General features: G+C 51.1%; 1 protein-coding gene across 1 annotated transcript in view; it reads left to right on the plus strand.

The window, feature by feature from the left end:
- Positions 1–24,375, plus strand: part of LOC133339739 (uncharacterized) — a gene marked incomplete at its 5' end in the record, with an annotated part of 61,764 nt that overhangs the window by 12,666 nt on the left and 24,723 nt on the right. The window contains 4 exons of the mRNA XM_061547899.1: positions 1,981–2,024; positions 8,468–8,559; positions 19,026–19,125; positions 22,346–22,971. Coding sequence (XP_061403883.1) covers positions 1,981–2,024; positions 8,468–8,559; positions 19,026–19,125; positions 22,346–22,971 — 862 coding nt within the window. The remainder of the gene's footprint in view (positions 1–1,980; positions 2,025–8,467; positions 8,560–19,025; positions 19,126–22,345; positions 22,972–24,375) is intronic.

A 24,375-nucleotide genomic window follows, 5' to 3' on the forward strand; every position in this document is an offset into this window, starting at 1 on the left:
TTTAGTTTCATAATGGTTCTCTATGAGTATGGATCTCTGTGGATCTCTATGGGTGTCTGTAAATCTATGTGGGTCTCTGTGGGTCTCCGTGGGTGTCTGTGGGTCTCTGTGAGTCTCTGTGGATCTATGTGAGTCTCTGTGAGTCTTTGTGGGTCTCTGTGGGTCTTTATGAGTCTTTGTGGGTCTCTGTGGGTCTCTATGAGTCTCTGTGGGTCTATGTGAGTCGCTGTGGGTATCTGTGGGTCTCTGTGGGTCTCTGTGAGTCTCTGTGGGTCTCTATGGGTGTCTGTAAAATCGACGTGGGTCTCTGTGGGTCTCTGTGGGAGTCTGTGGGTCTCTGTGAGTCTCTTTAGGTTTCTGTGGGTCTCTGTAAGCTGTAAGTCTATGTAGGTCTCTGTGAGTCTCTGTGAATTTCTGTGGGTTTCTGTGGGTCTCTATGAGTCTATGTGGGTCTCTGTGAGTCGCTGTGGGTATCTGTGGGTCTCTGTGAGTCTCTGTGGGTCTCTATGGGTCTCCACGAGTCTGTACAAACACGCGTTCAGGAGTATTTGGCTGATGCTATAATGACCATGTGATGATGATGATATCAGCCACTTGGTTGACCTGTTATCATTTACGATAGCCAGGTCCGCCCAACAAGATCTACACAGTTGCTCGGTGGTGAATGAGTTATTTGGCCTTTGGACGAAAACGAAACATCTGCGTGCGAACAAGATCGTGAGAGATTCCAAACGTAATGTCCACTGTATCAACAGCGGTGTGTAAGCAGTGAACATCGTGACTTAAAACTTTCGTGACTGCAGGAATTCATATTCTTGGTTCTTTCGGGAAAGTCACGTAGGTAAAAAAATAATCAAAGTAAATTAATGAAAACTGACGTTTCGATCACAACACAAGCGATCGTTGTGATCGAAACGTTTTTGTTTTAATTTATTTACTTTTATTATTTTTCTACCTACGTGACTTTACCGAAAGAACCAAGAATATAGTGAACATCGTCACTGGGGAGAGACAAAGGCGATCAGGTGGGTGTGGTGCTGGCCACCTCCCCATTCTGTGTGTGCCTTCATAGGAGCTGCTACTATTTGCTATTAACAGAACCTTACCCCCATAGTATGTCAGAGGCTACCCGGGGGATTTTTGTCTTTGTTTGAGTGTGTAGATGTGTGAGCGGGTGAGAGAGTGGGTGGATGAGTGAGTGAGTGGGTGAGTGAGTGTTTGGGTGACTGAGTGAGTGTTTGAGTGAGTTCGTGGGCGACTACGTGGGTGAGTGAGTGGGTGAGTGTGTGGGTGAGCGTGTGAGTGAGTGAGGTGAGTGGTTGACTTCGTGAGTGCGTGAGTGAGTGTCTGGGGAGACAAAGGCGGCCGAACGTGGTGCTGGCCACCCACTCCCCTCTCTGTTTGCCAACAGTGCCTGTAGCCTTCATAGGCGCCGCTGCTGCTTCTGCGTCTCGCTAACTGCACTTGTTGCTCCTACAGTCCGCCAGAGGCTACCCTGGGGGATCTTTGTCTCGGGAGGTTTTCACGAAGGAACGACAACGCCGACCGAATACAAATAAAAGCGTGTAAAAAATACTTTTTGTTAAACACGCCTTAATGAAATGTACCCTAATGGTAATGGCAGAACTCCACGATTCCCTGCGGCTTGCCATAACGTAAGGGACCGTGGTGATTTACAGCCAACGTCAGCTGAGCGTGGACAATTAGACCCAAGCCGAAACATAACATATCAAAATGAATGTTTAAAAATACTATTTTTTTAAATAAAATATAGTATTGTCATCAGTATTGACATAAGTATACCAAGTTTGCAGTCGATACCACATTGGGAAGTGGGTTAAAATTGAGTTACAATATTTGAGAATACGACAATGACAGCAACAGAGTGAGTTAAATAAAAACGTGTAATAATTAAAAGGTTACGACTTGACAAACGAACGAACAAAGAGTCACCCAATCTCTGTCTTCTCGCCCCCACAGCGACCCAATGGCGGAGGCAGATCCGGCCATCTCGGCGATTCCAGGTGAGGAGTTTTAGATATTTGAACCTCATGGCGTTGCGACGTCTTTTTAAATCCTTTATATTAAGTTCGCTTGCTTGCGTGCTTGCTTGCTTACGACCGTGCAAATCTTTCGTTCGTTTTTTAACCCACTTCCAGTGATCCAATCGAGCTGACATTTTGCACACAGACTCGTTGTGCGAGACAATTAATGTTCGTGAAATTTCTTTTTCCAAAATTTTACACTGTTTAGGGAAAACAAATTAAATATTTAATTACCAATTGCTTAATACTGGCAGACAATCATCTGACCCATAGGTGGCAGCCATCTCAAGCCAGAGGACGAGAGGACTCTAGCCGCCACGCATATAAAGGATTTATAGTGAAAAACTTTGTTTTTACGGGTTAATTTTTAATGTCCGTTGAAGGTGAACGATGCGGTGATCTGTTCTTCTCGACGAGCTCTACACGATTGCCCCGATCAAATTTTCTTTGTTTTGTTTCTGACTACTGCAATTTTGGCAACGACGGGTGCTTGGTGAAGAACGAGAGGATTTATTTTTGGTGGGTCGCGGCGTTTATGTGCACAGTGGTGACGGAGTCACCAAAAAACAATTCATTTATTACGATTTTGACTTTCGTTTATTCGGGACCCCAGGGTCCCGCCATAAGGTTAATTTGGCAGTCATCCTCAGTTCCTTTGAGCAGTGTCAAAGTATAAAACGACAATGCAAATTTGTTGTTGTCGATGCAACACGGGAGTTGCGTTCCAAGACTCCTCGCAAAAGGCATAACTATTTGGTACTTTAACTACAACCGAACTACGTTTATTTTGGCAGGTGTATCGTCATCATTGTCATCATCATCGTCTTCATCGTCATTATCATCGTCATAATTTTCATCATCATCATCGTCATCATCATCATCAACATCGTCATCATCTTCGTCATCGTCATCATCATCGTCATCACCATAACAACTAAACCATGTTTATTTTACCAGCTGTTAAGCCGCACTGAGCTACTGCGTAGCTCTTTGTTCAGACGCAACCTCCTGGCTATCACAACTTGATAGCAGCTCGACCAAGTGGCTTATATCATCATCACAAGGGAATGTAGAGCAGAAGCCAAATACTCCAAATGCATAGAGATACACAGAGACCCATAGAGATACATAGAGATCCATACTTGTAGAGAAGCATACTCATAGAGACCCATATAGACCCACAGAAACCCAAAGGGAACACTAGAGACCCACACTCAGACACTCACAGAGACCCACAGAGATCCATACTACAACTAAGCTGTGTTTATGTCACCAGGTAAGGCTCCACTGAGCAGCTATTTTTGCAGAAGACACCCGGCACATCACAACTTAATAGCAGCACCATCACGTGGCTGATGTCAGCATCACGTGGACACTTGTAGCAACAGCCAGACACTCTAAACGCCTGTTGTGGATTCGAAATTTGGAGGGAAAACCGGAGGACCCGGAAGATAAATTCACGCGACCACGGGGAGAGAAAGAAAGACAAGCAAACTCCAAATGTACAGCATTTGCCAGTGTCGGGTTCGAAACCACGACCTCCTGTATACCAGGCGAGGTAGTTAACAACTATCCACCATGGTGTCAGAGTCTGGATCGAACCCATTACCTCCTGTACACCAGACGTGGTAGTTAACATCTCCTAGCCACCATGGGCATCAGAAAATGGATCGAACCCACGACCTCCCATACACCAGACATGGTAGTTAACATCTCCAAGCGACCGTGGGTGTCAGGATCGGGATCAAAATCACGACCTCCTGGACACCTGGCAAGGTAGTTAACATCTCCTATCCACCGTGGTGTCAGAGTCTGGATCGAACCCACGACTTCCTGTATACCTCGCAATTTAGTTAACATCTCCGAGCGCACCATGGTGTCAGGTTCTGGATTAAAATCACAACCTCCTGCGTACCGGGCGAGGTAGTTAACATCTCCGAGCCATCGTGGAGCCCATACATGTACGCACAGTTTGATTGTAGTCACAGGGACAAGCCGCGACATTGTGCGGTGTTGCCAAGATGTCATCGTGGCCAAAGGCGCTTATTCCAACATCTCACCTCGACAAAGCAATCCTGGCATCTGTCAGTTTAATGTTTGTTGCCCTTCCCCCCACACCTCCGATTAACGCTGTTGGCTACGTACGGTGGTGCGAAAGAAGTCCAACATACACATACTACACTAAATACTACCATATGCAACACTATACAATACACTACTATACACTAAACTATTGTACACTACACGATACGCTGCACTATACACTGCATTATACACCACACTATACGCTAAACTATAAGCTACACTATTCCCTACACTATACACTACACGACTATCCACTACACTATGCACTACACTACTATGCACTGCACTATACGCAGCACTATACACTACACTATACACAACACTATACACTACTATACACTACACTATACACTACAATACACTACACTCCTGGAATGCAGGGCGTCATTGGTTCGATTCAGACCCTGATGCCACAGTGGCTAGGAGATTTTAACTACATCGCCTGGTATACAAGAGGTATTGGGTTCAATATCGACCCTAATACCCAAGGTGACTAGGATATGTTAACTACCTCGCCTGGTATACAGGAGGTCATGGGCTCTGCTGTATATTTGAAGTCTGTGTGTCTCTTTATCTCCCCGTGGTGGTCGCTTGGATTTTTCTCCAGGTCCTGTTTTTTCCCTACCTCTACATTTAGATGCAACGTCTCACGTTTAGAGAATATTTAAATATCCACATGATGATGATGATATCAGCCACTTGTTGAAGCTGTTATCATTCGTGATGGCCAGAGGTCGCTTCTGAAAAAAAGCCTTACCTAGTAATTTAAAAAATAAATTGTAGGAGTCTCGATCAGTATGGGCCTCTATGGGTCTATGTAGATATCTGCGAATATGTGTCTCTGTGGATATCTAAGGGTGTCCGTGGATCTATTTGGGTCCCTGGGTCTCTGTGGGTCTCTATGGGTCTCGGCGAGTCTGTAGAAATATGCGTTTATTGAATGTCTCTGCTGCATTAAATGTCCACATTATGATGATATCAGCCGCTCTGTTGAGCTGCTATCATTTGTAATAGCCTGGCCCCCACGTCTGGAACAAACAAAAAGCAGCTACATAGCTCAGTTGGGAGGCCCTACCTGCTGAAATGAAAAAAGAAAAACAGTCTATTAGTTCTGGTCTGTGTACGTACACAGGTGTAGGGAAACCTCGATCAGAGTTCGAGGGCTGAACGACTAATCGTTTTTTAATCGAAATCGCAATTTGAAACAATTAGCAAATCGCAAAGGCTGCGATTTTTTTGCGATTTGAAAAGTCCCATTACTTTCTTATTATAATTGTTTCATTTTTTATCATTATAACTTTCTTTTTATTTAACTTAACAATGGTTCTATGTTTGGTTGTTCTGTTTCAATTAAAACATTTTAATAAATACATGTTGGAAGCAATTCATATATTTTAAGTTCTCATCCTTGCATTAGAATATATACAGCAGTTCATATTTTGATGGTATAATGTGGTAATGCTCCATCGCATGTTTTAAATCTATTACACAGTGAATATTGAACTGAAGCTTGACTTAAAAAAATGTAATCGCAAATCAAATCGCAATCGCAATATCTGGCAGAAAAATCGCAATTTGATATTTTCCCAAAATCGTTCAACCCTACCGAGTGCACGTGTGTTCATTTTGCACAGCGTGCGCACTGAACATTGCAACTTAATATGGAGAGTATCCATTTGAACTGCAGCTGCACAGCTCACTTGTGATTTTTTAAAAAATCTTTATTCATTATGATCAACGACACTCGTTCATGTATGTAACATGTGTGTGTACGTATGTATGTCGGACTTCTTTTGGCACCATACATAGCCAACGGTAGCTAATTGATGGTGCAGGGGGGGTGAGGGAGATGTGAGTCTGTTGGTCTCCATGTGAGTCTGTGGGTCTCTGTGTGAGCCCATGGATCTCCGTACGAGTTTAAAATTCAACAGCGTTTGGTGCGGGACCCAGTTTGCATGTGTAGTGACACAGTGCTGACTGCTGTGCAGCAGCGGCAACTGCGGTGGACAGTTAGCTTACACGCCGCCGTCGAGCACATACATAGCTGTGTGCCGGCAGGGCGGAGAAACTGGGGCAAGAGTCACGGAAGAAGTCATCGGGAAGCCCCCTGGAACCCGCTAGTGGGTTCGAGAAGGGTAGGCGCTTCCAGGGCGGAGCCAGGCCGTGCAGAAGTAGAATAAAAGCAGCAGAGAGCAGGAGATCCGAGCTGCCGGTTCTGGGAGTGGACTCATATTGCCATCGCTGTCTTCGCCACCTTCGTCGCTCGCGCCTTCACTCGATAATTGCACGGCCCGGAGAGTTGTTGGCTGTCTCAGTCGACATCGTCGTAACGCGGTTAGGGTTGAGTCTAGGCCGGGCTGTACGACATCGAGAAGGAACGAGGACAAACCTGTTGAACCTCAAGAGTGTTGATAAAGAAGGTGCCTTCTGAAACAACCTCGTCTCCGACTTGTACTACAACTACACATGGAAGATGTCCCTGGCTTTGTAGGACGAGCGTGATGTGGAGATGCAATTGGATGCAATTGGAGGCACGCGCTGGGGATTTTACTCTTAACCGGGGAGGGTGGATGGGTAGGTAGGTGAGACAGCCTTGGTGCGCATTAAGACGCCCAATGGATTAGGCTAACCACGGGAGGAGATCTATAATTACATCGCCGATTAAAAGCCCACCATGGCCACACCACCACCACCAGCTGTTAAAGGGTCCAGGACAGCATGGTCTGCGTGACCTTCCGGATGCTTAAATCCCGCCATCGCTTGTGCAGATGTGTTCCAACCGCAGCTAAGGCGATCGGAACAATTGTTGAGTCTATGGTACAGTGTTGAGTCTATGGGGCAGTGCTAAGTCTATGGTGCAGTTTTGAGTCTACGGGGCAGTGTTGAGTCTATGGTACAGTGTTCAGTCTATGGGCAGTGTTGAGTCTATGGTGCAGTGTTTAGTTTATGGTACAGTGTTGAGTCTATGGGGCAGTGTTGAGTCTATGGTGCAGTGTTGAGTCTATGGGCAATGTTGAGTCTATGAGCAGTGTTTAGTCTATGGGCAGTGTTGAGTCTATGGTGCAGTGTTGATTCTACAGTGCAGTGTTTAATCTTAAGTGAAGTGTTGAATCTATGGGCAGTGCTGAGTCTGTGGTGCAGTTCTCAGTCTATGGGCATTGTTGAGTCTATGCGGAGATGTGAGTTATATATTATTAAAAATAACATTAAAAAGCATGATGATGATGATGTCTATCTAAAGCCTGACTCCCACCACCATCCAGCCCAGAAGAATTTCATAATCAAAACACGACACCATAGGGCCCGTTGCATCTCCGACCAGCATCACATAGCCAGTGAGCTGGAGCACGTACACCAAGCCCTCAGGATGAACGGATATTCTGAACGTACAATCCGCAAAGCTGTCTCCCCAGCCATATGGAGACAGCCATCTTAGGATCCAACCAATACCATCACTTTACCATACATAGCAGGGGTTACCAAAAAGATTTCCAAAATCTTAAACAAACACAAGATCCATGTTCGTTTCAACACAGTACACACAATCCGTGATTTGATCCCATCTGTAAAGGATGTGATTCCTGATATGCAATACCTGGGTGTCTACAAACTGAGTTGTGGCTGCGTCAGCAGTTACATGGGGGAAACGAAACGACATGTCTCAGACTGCATTCGTGAACACAAGGCAGATCTGAAACACGGTAGGACCAATACCTCTGACGTTGCTGATCATTGTTTTAACACTGTGGGTTCACACCAAATTGACTTTTCCAAGATAAAGGTACTCCGCAAACCCACCGGCTATTATCAGAGATTTGATCATGAAGCCATCGAGATATATAAACATGGACACAACTTCAACCGAGAAGATGGGTACAAACTGAGCAATCATTGGAAGGACGTTATTAACCAGATAAAGTGTTTACTGACTGTGATGTTTCCATCGTAGCTGCCTATGTCAGCTGTTATTTCCGACTCTGTGTGTCTTTCTCTCTGTGTCTCTCTGTGTGCATCTCTCTCCGATCTCTCCTCCAGTGACCCGGGTGCTGCCGGGGGGTCCACTTTCTGCCCCGCCTCCTCCCCCCACTTCTCTCTCCCCCCCGACTGCCGAGGCCTATATAACCTCGTGCCACGGCAGATCTCTCGCCTACTTCAGCAGTTTTCTTCTTGCTGTGGTTGTCCCAACTGATGACGGTTGCTTGTGTTGCGATCAAAACGTCGTGATCTATTGTTTTCTACCTACGTGACTGGACCGAAGTAATCAAAGAGTATGGATTCCTGCAGAAACGAAAGCTTCAAATCAAGATTGATGATAATGAAGTTTTTTTCTTTTTCAGTTTTTTACCCTCCAGGATTCCCTGCACATCTTTCCGAGGCAGAGGTCATGGGTCCTGGCGAGAACCTGGAGCTCAGCGATGACACAGCTGAGGTATGCATGTGTGTATTGCATAGTGTAGTGTATCGTGTTGTGTATTATAGTGTAGTGTATAATAGTGTAGTGTATAGTCGCGAATTTTATAGTAGTGTAGTGTATATTACTGTAGAGTGTAGTGTATAGTGCAGTGTATAGTAGTGTAGTCTATAGTTTAGAGTATAGTAGTGTAATGTATAGTGTAGTGTACAGGTGTGTAGTGTAGAGTGTAATGTATAGTAGTGTAGTATATAGTAGTGTATAGTGCAGTGTATAGTAGTGTAATTTATAGTGTAGTGTATAGTAGTGCAGTGTATAATACTGTAGTGTATAGTGCAGCATACCTTAGTGTAGTGTATAGTGTAGTGCATGGTAGTGTTGTGTATGGTAGGGTATAGTGTAATGTATAGTGTAGTGTATAGTAGTGTAGTGTACATTGTATTATAGTGTATAGTCTAGTAGTGTGATGTATAGTGTATTGTATGATAGTGCAGTATATATAAGTGTTGTGCATAGTGTGGTGTATAGTGTTGTGTATAGTGGTGTAGTGTATAGTAGTGTAGTGTATATTGTAATGTAAATAGTGTAGTGTATAGTAGTGCAGTGTATAGTGTAGTATATGGTAGTGTAGTGTATAGTAGTGTAGTGTATACTAGTTTAGTGTATTGTAATGTAGTACATAGTGCAATTTATAGGAGCGTTTAATGGTGTACTTTATAGTAGCATAGTATAGTGTACAGTAGTGTTGTTTGTATAGTAGTGTAGTAGTGTATAGTAGTATCGTGTATAGTCGTGTAATATATAGTAGTGTAGTGTATAGTAGTGCGTAGTGTAGTGTACAATGTAGTGTATAGTAGTATATTGCATATTCGCATAGTGTAGTGTATAGCAGTGAAATGTGTATAGCAGTGTAGTGTATAATGTAGTGTATATAGTAGTATATAGAAGTTTATATAGTAGTGTATAGTAGTGTATATAGTAGTGTATATATTAATGTATAGTTTAGCGTATAGTAGTGGAGTGTATATCAGTGTAGTATGCATAGCAGTGTTGTGTATAGTCTAGTGTATATAGTGGTGTATAGTGTAGTTTATATGGTATTGAGTGTATTGTAGTTTTGGGTGTATAGAAGTGTACTGTATATTGTGGTGTATAGTGTAGTGTATAGTGTAGTGTAAGTATAGTGTATAGTGTATTGCAAAGTGGTGTAGTGTATAGCCGTGTATAGTGTCCTGATTAGTAGTGTATAATGTACTGTATATGTAAAGTAGTAACTCGGCAGGAGACGACTTCACGGGTAGCACACTCTTTATTTTCACCAACTTGTAGTTACACGGATGACTAACACCCTACTTCGTTACACGGGTGACCAACACCCACTTAGCTACACGGGTGACGGACACCCACTCAGCTACACGGGTGACTAACACCCACTCAGCTACACGGGTGACCAACACCCACTCAGCTACACGGGTGACCAACACCCACTCAGCTACACGGGTGACCAACACCCTCCTTAGCTACTCGGGTGACTAACACCCACTCAGCTGTACTGACACGGGCTCTTACGCCCCGTAGCCTTCCGGGACACACCCAGCCGGGGTGCCCGTCTCGGCTCTGGGTACCACCGTCCCGACCCACACGGGCGTCGGACTACGGTCCCCCAGTCTCGGCTCCGAGCCACACAGGGCCCCGGTCCCCACAAGGACGGCGGGACTAGGGGTCTCGGGCCACTACCTCCTCCACCCCGTCTTCGGTCTTCAACTGGTTAACACTGACCACGAGTGCTCTCACGCGTCCCCCTTTATACCCCTCCTGCGGACGTCGCTGAGAGCACCCACTTATCTGACCAATCACTGCGCACTCGCTACGATCCTCTTTTCCCAGCTTGTGTGAGCGCGCCTTACCACCGGCGCGCGCGTCCATGCCACGCCCACATCGCGTGCCCAACCCCTCGCCCCGTGATCCATCACTGCCGGCGCACGTCAATACCACCACTACATCACCCCCTACCACATAGCTCGCAGCCGACCCGGCTGCTAATAAAACATACAACACCCCTTCACCCCCATGTGTGCCCCGTAACATAACACAAACCCTAACAACACAACATGAACACCGCAATCCGCAAAACCCAGCAACCCCCACACCCACAACAAGAACAACATGCACAATCCGGCGAGTGGCAACGATACTGTGTATGCGGAAAGAGTAACAATAAAAAAAAATTTCTTTAATCATTTTCTCTTCTTTTCTCTCCGACTCATGCAGCGTCCCAATGTGTCCGAGCGTCCCTTGAACGGGACATTACCCCGGCAGAGGGGGAAGCCGGCAACGAAGTCGGGCTTTAACAAAAAAAAGAATTTTTATTTTTTTTTTCATGAAAAGTGTTGCGTCCTTGCCCGAGTCCGCCTTGCCGGACCGTCGTACGGCACAGGACGCAGTTGGCCATCCGGCGGCGCCGGCAGTTCAGGAAGGCATGGGCCAGGCATCGGGGCTCCGCGCGAGCCGCGGGGTTCCGGTTCCCGACGGTCAACAGCCGTCAGGTCCGAGACACCTGGGGGTGGGTCAGGTGGAGACACGTGAGGATCAGCCTGCGACACATCCCTCCCCGAGTCGACGGTCACATCACACGCTCGGTCGTCACGGCACAACCCGGGGTCACGCGGCGCCGCGTAGGGTTTCAGTCGGGAGGGGTGCACGTACCAACGGCGTTTTCCCCATTTAATCTGTATACTCTGGGGTCGTGCAACCCGCACAATTTCCACCGGTCCCCTCCATGGTCTCAACAGTTTGGGGGACGTAGCCAACGGTGCGTGTGGACAATGCAGCCAGGCCTTATCGCCCGGTTCCCAATTGTGCGTATGCACCTTCCGTTCATGCAATCGCTCGTTCGCGATCTGCCGAGAGCGTGAATTCAATCTCGCAGCCTCTCGCGCCTCAGCCAATTTGGCAATGTTAAACTTAATGTGGTCTGCCAATTTTGATTTTGCACGTGGCTGTGAAATCCCCAGTTGGACGTCCATGGCCGGATCAGCCTCCCGCCCATACATCAGAAAAAATGGAGAAAACCCCGTCGCCGCATGGGGTGCCATCCGATAGGCCGCTAGTACCCCCGGTACCTGTAAGTCCCAATCCACCTGGTCGTCGCATACCTGTTGGCACAGCATAGACGTAATCGTTCTGTTCAGACGTTCAACCATACCGTCAGTCTGCGGGTGGTACGGGGAGGTACGTACTTTCTTTGTACCCAACAGGTCGCACACCTCGCGCAACAAAACACTCGAAAAATTTTTCCCTTGATCCGTCAGCAAGCGTTCGGGGGCGCCTTTGTCCAAAACGTAACCTTGGACAAAGGCGTCCGCCACTGCCGCAGCCGACTGGTTGGCGAGTGGCCACGCCATGGGCCAGCGGGTGAAGTACTCTACGCCAACCAGCAGGAACTTATTTCCCCGAGGTGTAGTGGGAAAGGGCCCCAAGATGTCTAGCGCGACCAATTCGTTCGTGCGCGAAACTTGAATGGATTGAAGCGGTGGATTAGCCGCTATTGGTGGCGGTTTTCTTTTAGCGCACCCTACACACCCCTTAAGAATGTTCGCCACGTCATTGCCCATCCCAGGCCAATAGTAGTCTCGCTGAATGAGGGCGAGCGTTTTGTGAAACCCCAGATGCATGAGTCGTTCATGGGCAGCCAGGACGACCTTACCCCGTACAGCAACCGGCACCACAAGCATGTGACGCCGGGACATGGAGTCCCACTTCATCAAGAGGCCCTGTCTGGACACCCAGGAACCGACCCGCGTTTCCCCGCCCTCGGGAACGTTAACCTTCCGACGTAGCGCGAGTAGGGAGCTGTCGGCCATTTGCAGACGGCCCCACTCGATGAGAGGCAATGCTAACAGCGAGTCCCTCCCCGTGGGGGCGTCGACCCCCGTAGTATCCGTGGCGGGGGACAGAACCCTGCTACCGTAGGCGACCACCCGTTCGACCCCCCCGACCACCTGTGAGAGCACTCCCCCGATACCCGTGTTACTGGCATCCGTGTTGAGCACAAACGGTTGCGTGAAATCGGGGTAACACAAGGGGGGAGCCTGCACCAAGGCGTCACGAAGGGAGCAGAACGCGGCCTCCTCCTCCGGCCCCCAGTGAAACCGCACCCCTTTAGCCGTCAAGGCGTGCAGGGGCCTGGCTATGGTGGCAAACTGCTTGACAAAACGACGGTAATAGGAGGCAAATCCTATGAAGCTGCGGACTTCAGTAACAGAGGTCGGTGTTGGCCATGAGCCGACGCATTGCGTCTTAGCAGGGTCCGTCGAGATCCCCGAACAGCTAACGATATGGCCCAAATACCTGACCGATTCCCGAAGCAGAAAACATTTAGCCGGTTTAAATTTAAGCTTCGCGGAACGCATCCTGAGAAACACTGCTCTCAGTCGCTGGAGGTGCTCCTCAAAAGTTCGGCTGAAAACGATGATATCATCGAGGTAAATCAAACAGGTGTCCCATTGAAGGCCTGACAAAACCAATTCCATGAGCCTCTGGAACGTGGCAGGAGCGGAATGTAAACCCATGGGCAATCGGTTGAACTCAAATAGGCCTCCCGGTGTCCGGAAAGCGGTTTTAGGTTTTGATTCGTCATCGAGGGGCAATTGCCAAAATCCCGAAAGCAAATCGAGCGTCGAAAAAAACTGTGCTCCTGCCAAGGCATCCAGCGACTCATCCATCCTGGGGAGCGGATACGCATCGGCCATTGATATTTTGTTTAGGCGGCGGAAATCAACACAGAACCGCAGGGATCCATCCTGTTTTTTAACCAAGACGATAGGAGCACCCCACGGACTGGAAGAGGGCGCAATGATGTCGGCCGCCAACATGTCATTTACTGCCGACTGCACATGCTCCTTCTCGGCTGGACTGAGCCGGAAGGGATTCTGTCGAATAGGGGCCGCGTCCCCAGTCTCTATGTGGTGGCGCAACAGGTCTGTGCAGCCAATGTCGTACTTGTGCCTGCTAAACACGTCAGCGAACTCGAGCAGCAAGCCCCTCAATGCACCCAACTGCACACTGGACAAGGTACTGGACCCGGCACACAACGAGTCCAACCACTCCGTCCCCTCCTCACTTTGGGGATGCGTATCGACATTTGAATCGGCGTGAGCAACGAGCTGTTCCTCGACGGGTAGCGGCGCGGCGTGAGCGAGCACCGTTCCCTGCGTAATCACGGCCGGCCGCGACCCCGTATTCAGGACCACAACGAACGGCTCACTGTCCCCCCTCACCATGGTCTGGGCCACCGCTAAGTCGAGGTCCCCTTTAGCCCTGTTAGACGGCCCCAATAGAACTCCCTGCGCCCCCGCATCCGCCCCAAGGGGTTTTCTCAACCGAAGGGGTACCAACATTTGCGATCCCGGGGGCACCCGTACAGTCCGGGTTGCCAGCGCCTGCACCGTCGCACAAGCCGTGCGTATCTTATTTGGACTCTTCAAAAACTCAACCCGCCGACCCGACGGAAGCTCAATGCAGGCCTGGTCTATGAGAATTTTTATGGGCATTTTAGACAGAAAGTCCGTGCCTAGTAAACAAGGAACGGCCAACGATGATGATACAAAAATAGGACCCGCCAATTTAATGTCGCCAATACAAATATTCGCCCGAATCTGGCCGATGATTCCCAAAGATCCCCCGTTTGCCGCGTAAAATGGTACGTCCACCGGCAGAAGTGGTCGACATTGTACGGGAAGAATATTATAAATAAGGTCCGAAATAATAGTGGCCGACGCACTCGTGTCCACGAGCACCCGGACCTCAACCCCGTCAATGTACCCCGTTACCACGGACGACCCGGCCGACGCAGCCACAATCCTGTGGGCCAATTCGGACCACTCGACTGCCTTCGGGCCGTACGCGGACCCCTCTCGCCGAACCGAACCCCCGGCGCCCATACACGGTCCCCCCACCGCTAAGCGGCGACCCGAACGTGCCGTGCGTGTGGACCGAACGTGTGAGGTGCCGCGACTTGCCGGGTTCAGTTGGGATGTCTTGAGTCCCTGGTCGTCGTCCGGACGTGGTCCCGCGGTGCGTTGACGCGGGGCCCGGCACCCAGACGCGACGTGGCCTCGAAGGCCGCAGTTGTAGCAGACGACGAGGGACGTCGTAGGTTTCGGTTGCTCCAGCTTGCGGGAGGAGCGTGTGGGCGAACGACCTCCCGTTCTCCACTCCCCCGGCCTCGAACCAGCGAAGGCCTCCTCCCGAGGCACAGCAGGCTGAGGTCCGATGATCGTGGCGGCCGGTGCCCCGTTCTCCACCGATGCGCAGACGACCGTCGGCTTCCGCTGTAGGACCTCGTAAGCGTGGATACTCGTGGCAATCCCCAGGGAGCAGATGTCCATTTCGTCCGCCGTATTAATGGGAACTCCCAATCCGTGAGCCAGCGCCAGCAGCTGCTCCGTCACCATGGCGTCCTTCCCCTCCTTGTCCATGCGGGGAAAAGCTGAATCCGCCAGGGCGAGCAGCGCCGTGCGATAGGCGAGCGTTGTTTCTCCAACCACCTTCCGCCGATCGTAGAACTGGTGGCGACAGGTCGAGGGCGGCCCGAACACCTTGGCCAACAGGTGCAGCGCGGCCTGGAGCGTTGAGCGGGACGACCTCGGGGCAGACGTGAAGGCCGCAAGCGCGTCGTCGTCGAGCATCGCTGGCAGCGCGCGCAGGGCAGTGGTGTCGGACCACCCCGACATTTCTTGATGCGCGATGAACCGTCGCTGGAAGGCTCCCCAGTCGCCCCCGTCCGCCTTGAACACCGACAGCGCGGGCAATCGTTGCTGGAGAACTCGATCGTCGTCGTCGTCGTTGGAACGATTTTCCCGCGCGCCGCTGTGGTTGTAGAAAATGTCGGCTCCCTCTGCAGGCGCAAAATGGAGAGCTCCGGCGCTCGCCGATGACGCGGGCTGCGCTGTGTGGAGACCTCTGGCCACGTGGTGTCCGCGTTTCCCGCCAACCGGAGGCGGACCCTCAAAAATGGCGCCAACTCCAAAACTTTTGGCGCGAAACGCCTTATGGCGGGAACCCTCCAGCCGCGCCGCCTCTTCCAACCCCGCAGGCGTTCCACCGGCCGCTGGAACGGAGATCTCCGCCAAGATCGCAGCGGCGGCGAGCAGCAACTCCGCCAGGCGGGAGTGTGCGTCCTGCAGGCTGGTGTCGGAGGCGGGCGGAGCATCGGCCATTTCCGCGAAGTGCTGCATCGGCGGCAACTCCTCGTCCTCTCCTCCCGAGGGTGGTGTCACCGGTACGTCGTCGTCTCCCCGGTCTTGCACGTGGGAACGAGAAGTCTTCCTTGTGTCCATTCTCCTTGAAGACAGGTTTACTTCTGACGCCAGTTGTAAAGTAGTAACTCGGCAGGAGACGACTTCACGGGTAGCACACTCTTTATTTTCACCAACTTGTAGTTACACGGATGACTAACACCCTACTTCGTTACACGGGTGACCAACACCCACTTAGCTACACGGGTGACGGACACCCACTCAGCTACACGGGTGACTAACACCCACTCAGCTACACGGGTGACCAACACCCACTCAGCTACACGGGTGACCAACACCCACTCAGCTACACGGGTGACCAACACCCTCCTTAGCTACTCGGGTGACTAACACCCACTCAGCTGTACTGACACGGGCTCTTACGCCCCGTAGCCTTCCGGGACACACCCAGCCGGGGTGCCCGTCTCGGCTCTGGGTACCACCGTCCCGACCCACACGGGCGTCGGACTACGGTCCCCCAGTCTCGGCTCTGAGCCACACAGGGCCCCGGTCCCCACAAGGACGGCGGGACTAGGGGTCTCGGGCCACTACCTCCTCCACCCCGTCTTCGGTCTTCAACTGGTTAACACTGACCACGAGTGCTCTCGCGCGTCCCCCTTTATACCCCTCCTGCGGACGTCGCTGAGAGCACCCACTTATCTGACCAATCACTGCGCACTCGCTACGATCCTCTTTTCCCAGCTTGTGTGAGCGCGCCTTACCACCGGCGCGCGCGTCCATGCCACGCCCACATCGCGTGCCCAACCCCGCGCCCCGTGATCCATCACTGCCGGCGCTCGTCAATACCACCACTACATATATAGTAGTGTAAAGTAGTGTAGTGTATAGTTGGAAAGACTAGAACCTCTCTTAACGACCAACCCTGTTAACGACTTATTGCTTAACGATGGGCCTCCATAGAGCCCTATGTGTAGTGTGTAGTGCATAGTGTATTGTATAGTACAGGGTGTTTGAAAAAGATGGACCCGATTTGAAATCGCTATATCTCTGCAACCACAAACCGCCCTTGAATGAAACTCTCACCACTTGAACGGGCGGGGCATATAGTTTCAAATGATTACCGCTAGACGCCTCTCCCAGCGCACAAACAGCCCCTCGCCTCAGTAATTCGCAAGATGGTGACCCCGCAACACAAGGCGTTTTGCGTTCTGCATTTCAGCAAGACTGAATCCGTAATTGCGGTGCAGCGTGCATTTGTCATTGATCCGCCAATGCCAAAGAGCATTCGTCGTTGGTACCGACAATTTGAGGAAACAGGTTGTTTATGTAAGGGCAAGAGCACAGGGCGACCACGCACCTAAGACGAAAACGTGAGCAGAGGCGTTTGGGACGAATTCAACTATCGTCTCGATGTTGTCCGTACAGCAGGTGGAGGGCACATAGAGCATTTATAAAATGGTTAGTTAAACTTAATAAATCAATAAACCGTTTGTAATTTTTTGTGTAATTGTAACATGTTGCCATCGTGAAATATAATGTTTTGAAATTGGGTCTATCTTTTAAAACACCTTGTATAGTGTAGTGTATAGTGGTGTAGTGTATAATGCAGTGTATAGTAGTGTAGTGTATAGTGTATATTCGCGTAGTGCTTCCATAGAGCCCAATGTGTTTGCTTAACGGACATTTCCCCGTTATGTATGCATTTATTAACCGTGTTTTCTTTTTAATATTATGTGTTTATGTTGTTGGTATCTGTATGTATTGATATTTATTGTTTAAATATTATAAAGTATGTTCTTTGGGTAAAACGGGGGTAACTTTCGATACAATCGGAACGAATTAAGCTTTTAACGTCTATTTCCTACTCTGCCTTAACGACCAAATCACTTCAGGACCGGCTTAGTGGAGCCAATAACCGTGGTTAAGAGTTCAGTTCAGGTAATTTATTAGGTATAGCCCTGTGAGCCATTCGGCTCTTGAATCGAGGTGCAACCGCAGAGGAGGAGGTTCTCCCGTCTATATATATCTGCTCCAAGCTCGTGTGCTGTTTCATTCAGACTCTGTCGCCTCGACGGACCTGGTTTTCACCTGAGGACGGCTGCTTGCGTTGTGGCCGAAACGTCGTGAGAATTGTTTTATTATGTTTTATTTTTATTATTTTATTACTTCCCTTCTACGTGACTTTACCGAAAGAACCAAGAAGATGAATCCCTGCAGTCACGAAAGCTTTAAATCGAAATATATATATCTGTTCAATGCCATGCTGATGATGCTTTGATGTTTGCATTGCATTTGTTCTGATCGCCTTTTGGCGTTATTCTGAGGTCTAACACCGATGGTGAGACCACGCCATTAAGGCAGCTCCTGTTGCTCTGGTGTAGGAAAATCAGTTCCAAGGGCAATAGATTATTATTATTGGAGCATGTTTGTTTGTATTTTCTACCACGAGCAGCCATGTGTGGTTAATGCACACTTGGTGATCGGTTTCTCTTCAATGTTTGTACAATGCTATCTACCTTTACTGGTATGTAGGAGGTCGTGGGTTCGAATCCGACCCTGACACCAAAGTGTGATAGGAGATGTTAACTACCTTGCCTGGTATACAGGAGGTCGTGGTTTCGAACCCGACACTGGCAAATGCTGTACATTTGGAGTTTGCGTGTCTTTCTTTTTCTCTCCGTGGTCACGTGAATTTATCTTCCGGGTCCTCCGGTATTCCCTCCAAATTTCGAATCCACAACAGGCGTTTAGAGTGTCTGGATGTTGCTACGAGTGTCCACGTGATGCTGACATCAGCCAGGTGATGGTGCTGCTATTACGTTGTGATGTGCCAGGTGTCTTCTGCAAAAATAGCTGCTCAGTGGAGCCTTACCTGATGCCACGGTGCACTCGCGGATGTTAATTACCTTACCCGGTATACAGGAGGTGGTGGGTTCGATCCTGACCCTGACCCCAACGTCTCTCTCTCTCCCTGGTTGTCACTGTGTGGATTTTTCTCCCCTTCGTCATTGAGAATCAACGTCACAATGCATCTATACAAGTATTTGGTTGCTGCGTAACATTTCCACGTGACGATGACGACGATATTTAGGATGATGAAACTTCGTTGAGCTGTGACTCATTTGTGATGGCCCAGGTTGGCCTCTGAAAAAGGGCTACAGGGCAGCTCAGTGGTGGCCTTACACCTGGCGAGGTATATCTGTCTTTGCTGCGTGCGCTGTGCAGTTTATCAACGCCATTCCTGACGCGGACGAAGGAGGTGGTGATGGCTCTTCCTCGGTGTCTGCTGACATTCTGGGCTACGTCGATTCTCCAGATAAAGAAGGTCAGCGGGTGGAGGAGGAATGGGAGGAGTGGGAGCCATCACAGCCACCATCGCCGCCATCGCCATTATTAGCAACTATCCCCAACCTCACCACCTTCATCACCACCATCACCACTGTCACCACCTGCACCTCCGTTGTCACCACCTTCATCACCACCTTCTTCACCACCTTCATCACCACCTTCTTCATTACCACCATCATCACCATCACCACCATCACCAGCTTCACAATCACCTTCATCACCATTGCCACCATCATCACGAGTATGACCATCTTCAACACCATCACGAGCATCGCCACCATCACCACCTACATCTCCGTGGTCACCACCATCATAGAGGTTTTGTTTGGGTCCGATCGCGTGAATGTAAATGTGTTGATAAACCTGCCACCACCAGCTGACATGGACAATTTGTAAAGTTTGTCAAAAAAAACATAGCAAAGGGTTTACTCCCCAACATACAACTGGTTAGTGCTGAACGTGTAACGAATTGGCCCATTTCGTTTACAGAACAAACCTCGCCAATTTGCCATGTCGGGTGGTGTTCGGTTTAATGACACATTTGTATTTGTGCGATCTAACTCACGAAAATTCTCGCTTTTTTTTGTAAATATTTGGTTGCGAAAGCCTCCAAAGTCTTAAAATGACGACCACCATGACCACCAGCATCAATATCAATACCTGCCATTCACCACTAAGTGGCGGTAACATCACCACGGCGCATGTGCCAGGCTATGTGCACTTTAAGGCGACGTGAAGTGAGTGTTGAACTCCCCCTAGCAAGCAGGAGGTCACGGGGCAGACCCAGGTGCCATGGGTTGACTGAGATGACTGGCAGATGCACCAGATGTGCCCCCTGCTGTGTCAACTAGCTGCATTTTAACCACCAAGTGGTTCACTCATTGTTGTGAGCGACGCTCCTCTGCCCTCTGTTGTTGTTGAAGGGTGACTGCCTCCAACTGATCAGTAGCGTCCTTCACGAGCCTCCTCCATTGAGGCCGATCTTGACACCGCTAGTACCAGTCTTTTGCAAGTCCACTCAGCTTACCGCATCAGTCCATCTCTTTTGCAGACCATGCCATGCCCATTTAGCTCCCTCTATACGACCAGACAAAAGCTGCTTGGGCATGCCGTGGCTGGGCATGCAGGCTACATGATCTAGCCAACGCAGCCTTGCCTGCCGGAGGAGTTCACCAATGGGACTTTGCCCAGATCTTTCAAGGATTTGTGAGCTCCTCACACAATGCAGTCTAGTTAAACCCAGGATGGATCATAGGTAGGCCAGCCTAAATGTTTCTAACCAGCGAAGATGTTCCATTATGGAGGGGTCCACATTTCTCAAGCATAGAGAAGGAAGGGCAATCCTGTTTGGACTATAAGAACCTGCCCTGTGGCCCAACATTTGTGATGATGGCATCTAGGGCAGTTTGCACACAGATGCCACCCTCCCTCAGGATTTCGCTTGGGATATCATATCTGCCTGGCGATTTTCCTGTTCTCAGTCTCCGGAGCACCCCTCCCACTTCCTCCACAGATGGCACCTCAGCCAACCACTCAGAAGGGGTGGCTACTCCTGCCAATATTTGAGGCACCGCAGCCCTAGCAGGGCCGTCCCCACCTTTTCCCATGATGTTGTCTAGGCTGTGGGAATTCCCTTTGTCCAAGACCTCACAGAATGTATCTGCAAACCTGCAGACCTCTTCCAGGGGTTGGAGATTGAATCACCGTTCTCACCTTTAAGGATGGTGATAGGTGAGGCGTAGCAAGTTACCTTTTTGATGGTGTTAAAGAGTGATTTGTGATTGCGGGCTACCGAGGCAGATTCCATCTCCTCAGCAACCCGCGATCACCACCCATCCTTGCCCGGCTCTCCGAATCTCCGAGCGAAGATGTAGTAAGCCTACTCATTATCCGATGTTGGATGTTGTGGAAGGTGAGAGTGGGCCTAGCATTTTCTCTCAGCCAGATGGAACACCTCCTTCAGCCACGGTCTCTGGGGAGGTCTGAACCGCATGCCCAATACAGCTGTTGCAGCGGCATGAGCCACAGTCCTGAACCTCACCCATTTCCCGTCGACATCAGGAGGAGTGGGGGACGATGCCAACCCCAGCCGCAAGCGAGGATTAAATTCTCGCTTGCAACTTTCATCAGCTAGCTGAGACCAGGGATGATTTGAATGGGGTCCTAGGTGTACAGGCACCACCGGAGTTGAAGAATGGCAGGTGCATCTTACAGATGAGAAGCCAATGGTCAGTGGGCAGATCAGTTCAACGGTAGGTCCTAGTGTCAAGGTCATGGGCCCATATCCGCTGTTCCATCACTACATAGTCCAGCAGATGTTCTTGCTTTGACCCGGCGTGTATCCATGATGTTGTGTAGATGCGCCGATGCTGGAACAGCACGTTGGTAACTACAAGCCCACGGGCTGCACAGAAGTCTAGAAGCCTCCCACCATTGTTATTGAGCTGATCTGGCCAATGCCTTCCGATCACTCCAATCCAGGTGTTTGTATTAGGACCCACTCGGACATAAAGTCACCCCACAGAATGACTCCATCTCAAAGGGCCATTTTAGTCCACACCTGTGACAGGAGGTCATAAAAGGCATCTGACTCATCGACCTTGTCTGTATCCCTCCACTGATGTTCATCTTCAGTGGGGGCATAAGAAACCACGACCACCACTTCTTGCCTCTTATTGATGGGAAGGTGAGCCCACAGTACCCTGGGGCTTACAGCTTCCCACACCTCACCACCATGCTCCCACACCCCCTTAATTATTTTGTTCAGAAGAAGAGCCAATTCCCTGTGGCTTGGCAGTCTCCTGGCTCCGACAAAATGAGGTTTGTCCAGGAGACGTCATAAACGACTGTCCCCCCGGGGCCTCCGGCACAAGGTTAGTTTGATGTTTTTCAACACGTGTTTTCAAGGTAGTTAAATTAAAGGTGGAGGGGTTACCAGCCCCTCAAACCAGTCACTACCATCACCCTATCATGACCACCACCATCACTACCACGACCATTACCACCATCACCACCATCACCACTACCATCACCACCACCATCATCATGACCACTACCACCATCACCACCATCATCACCACCACCATCACCACCATCACCACCACCATCACCGCCATCACCACCACCATCACCACCATCACCACCTGTACCTCCGTTTCCACCGCTGCCACCGCAGTCTCTTCCTCTTGTCCTCACAGACAGACACACAGCCCCCGGCGCAATGGGGACAGAGGCAGAGACCACAGGGGGACACGGAGACACGGAGACGCTGGGACACGGAGACACGGAGATGCTGGGACACGGAGACACGGAGATGCTGGGACATGGAGACACAGAGATGCTGGGACACGAAGACACGGAGACGCCCTCGCTCATCCCGTCCGGGGAGTCGCTCGCCAACCTCCTGCCCACCGAGGAGCAAGCGGGAGAGGAGGAGGTGAAGACGACGGAGGAGGAAGTGACGACAGAGGAGGAAGTGAAGACAGAGGAGGAGGTGAAGACAGAGGAGGAAGTGAAGACAGAGGAGGAGGTGAAGACAGAGGAGGAAGTGAAGACAGAGGAAGAAGTGAAGACACAGGAGGAAGTGAAGACAGAGGAAGAAGTGAAGACAGAGGAGGAAGTGAAGACAGAGGAGGAAGTGAAGACAGAGGAGGAAGTGAAGACAGAGGAGGAGGTGAAGACAGAGGAGGAGGAGGAGCGGGGGAGGGGGCGCCACGTGGTGCCGTTCAGCGTGAGGTTCAACAACCTCGACTTCTCGGAGGAGGAGCTACGCGACGAGCAGTCGGCGCGCCACCAGGCGCTGTCGCACACCTTGCGTCTACAGGTTCGGCAGGGTGTGAGGGGTGTGGGGGGGTCTAAGGGTGTGAGGGTGTGAGGGGTGTGGGGGGTGTGAGGGTGTGGGGGGTGTGAGGGGTGTAGGGGTGTGTGGGGGGTGTGAGGGGTGTGGGGGTGTGAGGGGTGTGGGGGTGTGTGGGGGGGGTGTAAGGGTGTGAGGGGTGTGGGGGGTTGTAAGGGTGTGAGGGTGTGAGGGGTGTGGGGGGTGTGAGGGTGTGGGGGGTGTGAGGGGTGTAAGGGGTGTGAGGGGTGTGAGGGGTGTGAGGGGTGTGGGGGTGTGAGGGGTGTGGGGGGTGTGAGGGTGTAGGGGGTGTAAGGGGTGTAAGGGGTGTGAGGGGTGTGAGGGGTGTGAGGGGTGTGAGGGGTGTGGGGGGTGTGAGGTGTGGGGGGTGTGAGGGGTGTAGGGGTGTGTGGGGGGTGTGAGGATGTGGGGGGTGTGAGGGGTGTGGGGGGTGTGTGGGGGGGGTGTAAGGTGTGAGGGGTGTGGGGGGGGTGTAAGGGGTGTGAGGGTGTGGGGGGGTGTGAGGGGTGTAGGGGTGTGTGAGGGGTGTGAGGGGTGTGGGGGGTGTGAGGGGTGTGGGGGTGTGTGGGGGGGGGTGTGAGGGTGTGGGGTGTGAGGGGTGTGGGGGGTGTGAGGGTGTGGGGGGTGTGAGGGGTGTAAGGGGTGTGAGGGGTGTGAGGGGTGTAAGGGGTGTGGGGGGTGTGAGGGGTGTGGGGGTGTGTGGGGTGTGGGGGGTGTGGGGGGTGTGAGGGGTGTGGGGGTGTGTGGGGGGTGGGGGTGTGTGGGGGGTGTGAGGGTGTGGGGGGTGTGAGGGTGTGGGGGTGTGTAGGGGGTGTGAGGGTGTGAGGGTGTGAGGGGTTTGGGGGGTGTGGGGGGTGTGAGGGTGTGGGGGGTGTGAGGGGTGTGGGGGGTGTGAGGGGTGTGTGGGTGTGAGGGGTGTGGGGGTGTGTGGGGGGCGTGTGAGGGGTGTGGGGGGTGTGAGGGGTGTGAGGGTGTGAGGGGTTGTGGGGGTGTGTGGGGGGCGTGTGAGGGGTGTGGGGGGTGTGAGGGGTGTGTGGGTGTGAGGGGTTGTGGGGGTGTGAGGGGTGTGGGGGTGTGTGGGGGGCGTGTGAGGGGTGTGGGGAGTGTGAGGGGTGTGTGGGTGTGAGGGGTGTGGGGGTGTGAGGGGTGTGGGGGTGTGAGGGGTGTGGGGGTGTGTGGGGGGCGTGTGAGGGGTGTGGGGAGTGTGAGGGGTGTGTGGGTGTGAGGGTGTGAGGGGTGTGAGGGTGTGAGGGGTGTGGGGGGTGTGAGGAGTTGTGGGGGTGTTGGGGGGGTGTAAGGGGCGTGGGGGTGTGTGTGAGGGGTGTGGGGGTGTGTGGGGGGTGTGAGGGGTGAGGGGGGTTGAGGGGTGTG

Source organism: Lethenteron reissneri, unplaced genomic scaffold (genome assembly GCF_015708825.2).
Source record: "Lethenteron reissneri isolate LAM-NWPU_2019-01 unplaced genomic scaffold, ASM1570882v1 scaffold_215, whole genome shotgun sequence".
NCBI classification, from domain to species: Eukaryota; Metazoa; Chordata; class Hyperoartia; order Petromyzontiformes; family Petromyzontidae; genus Lethenteron; species Lethenteron reissneri.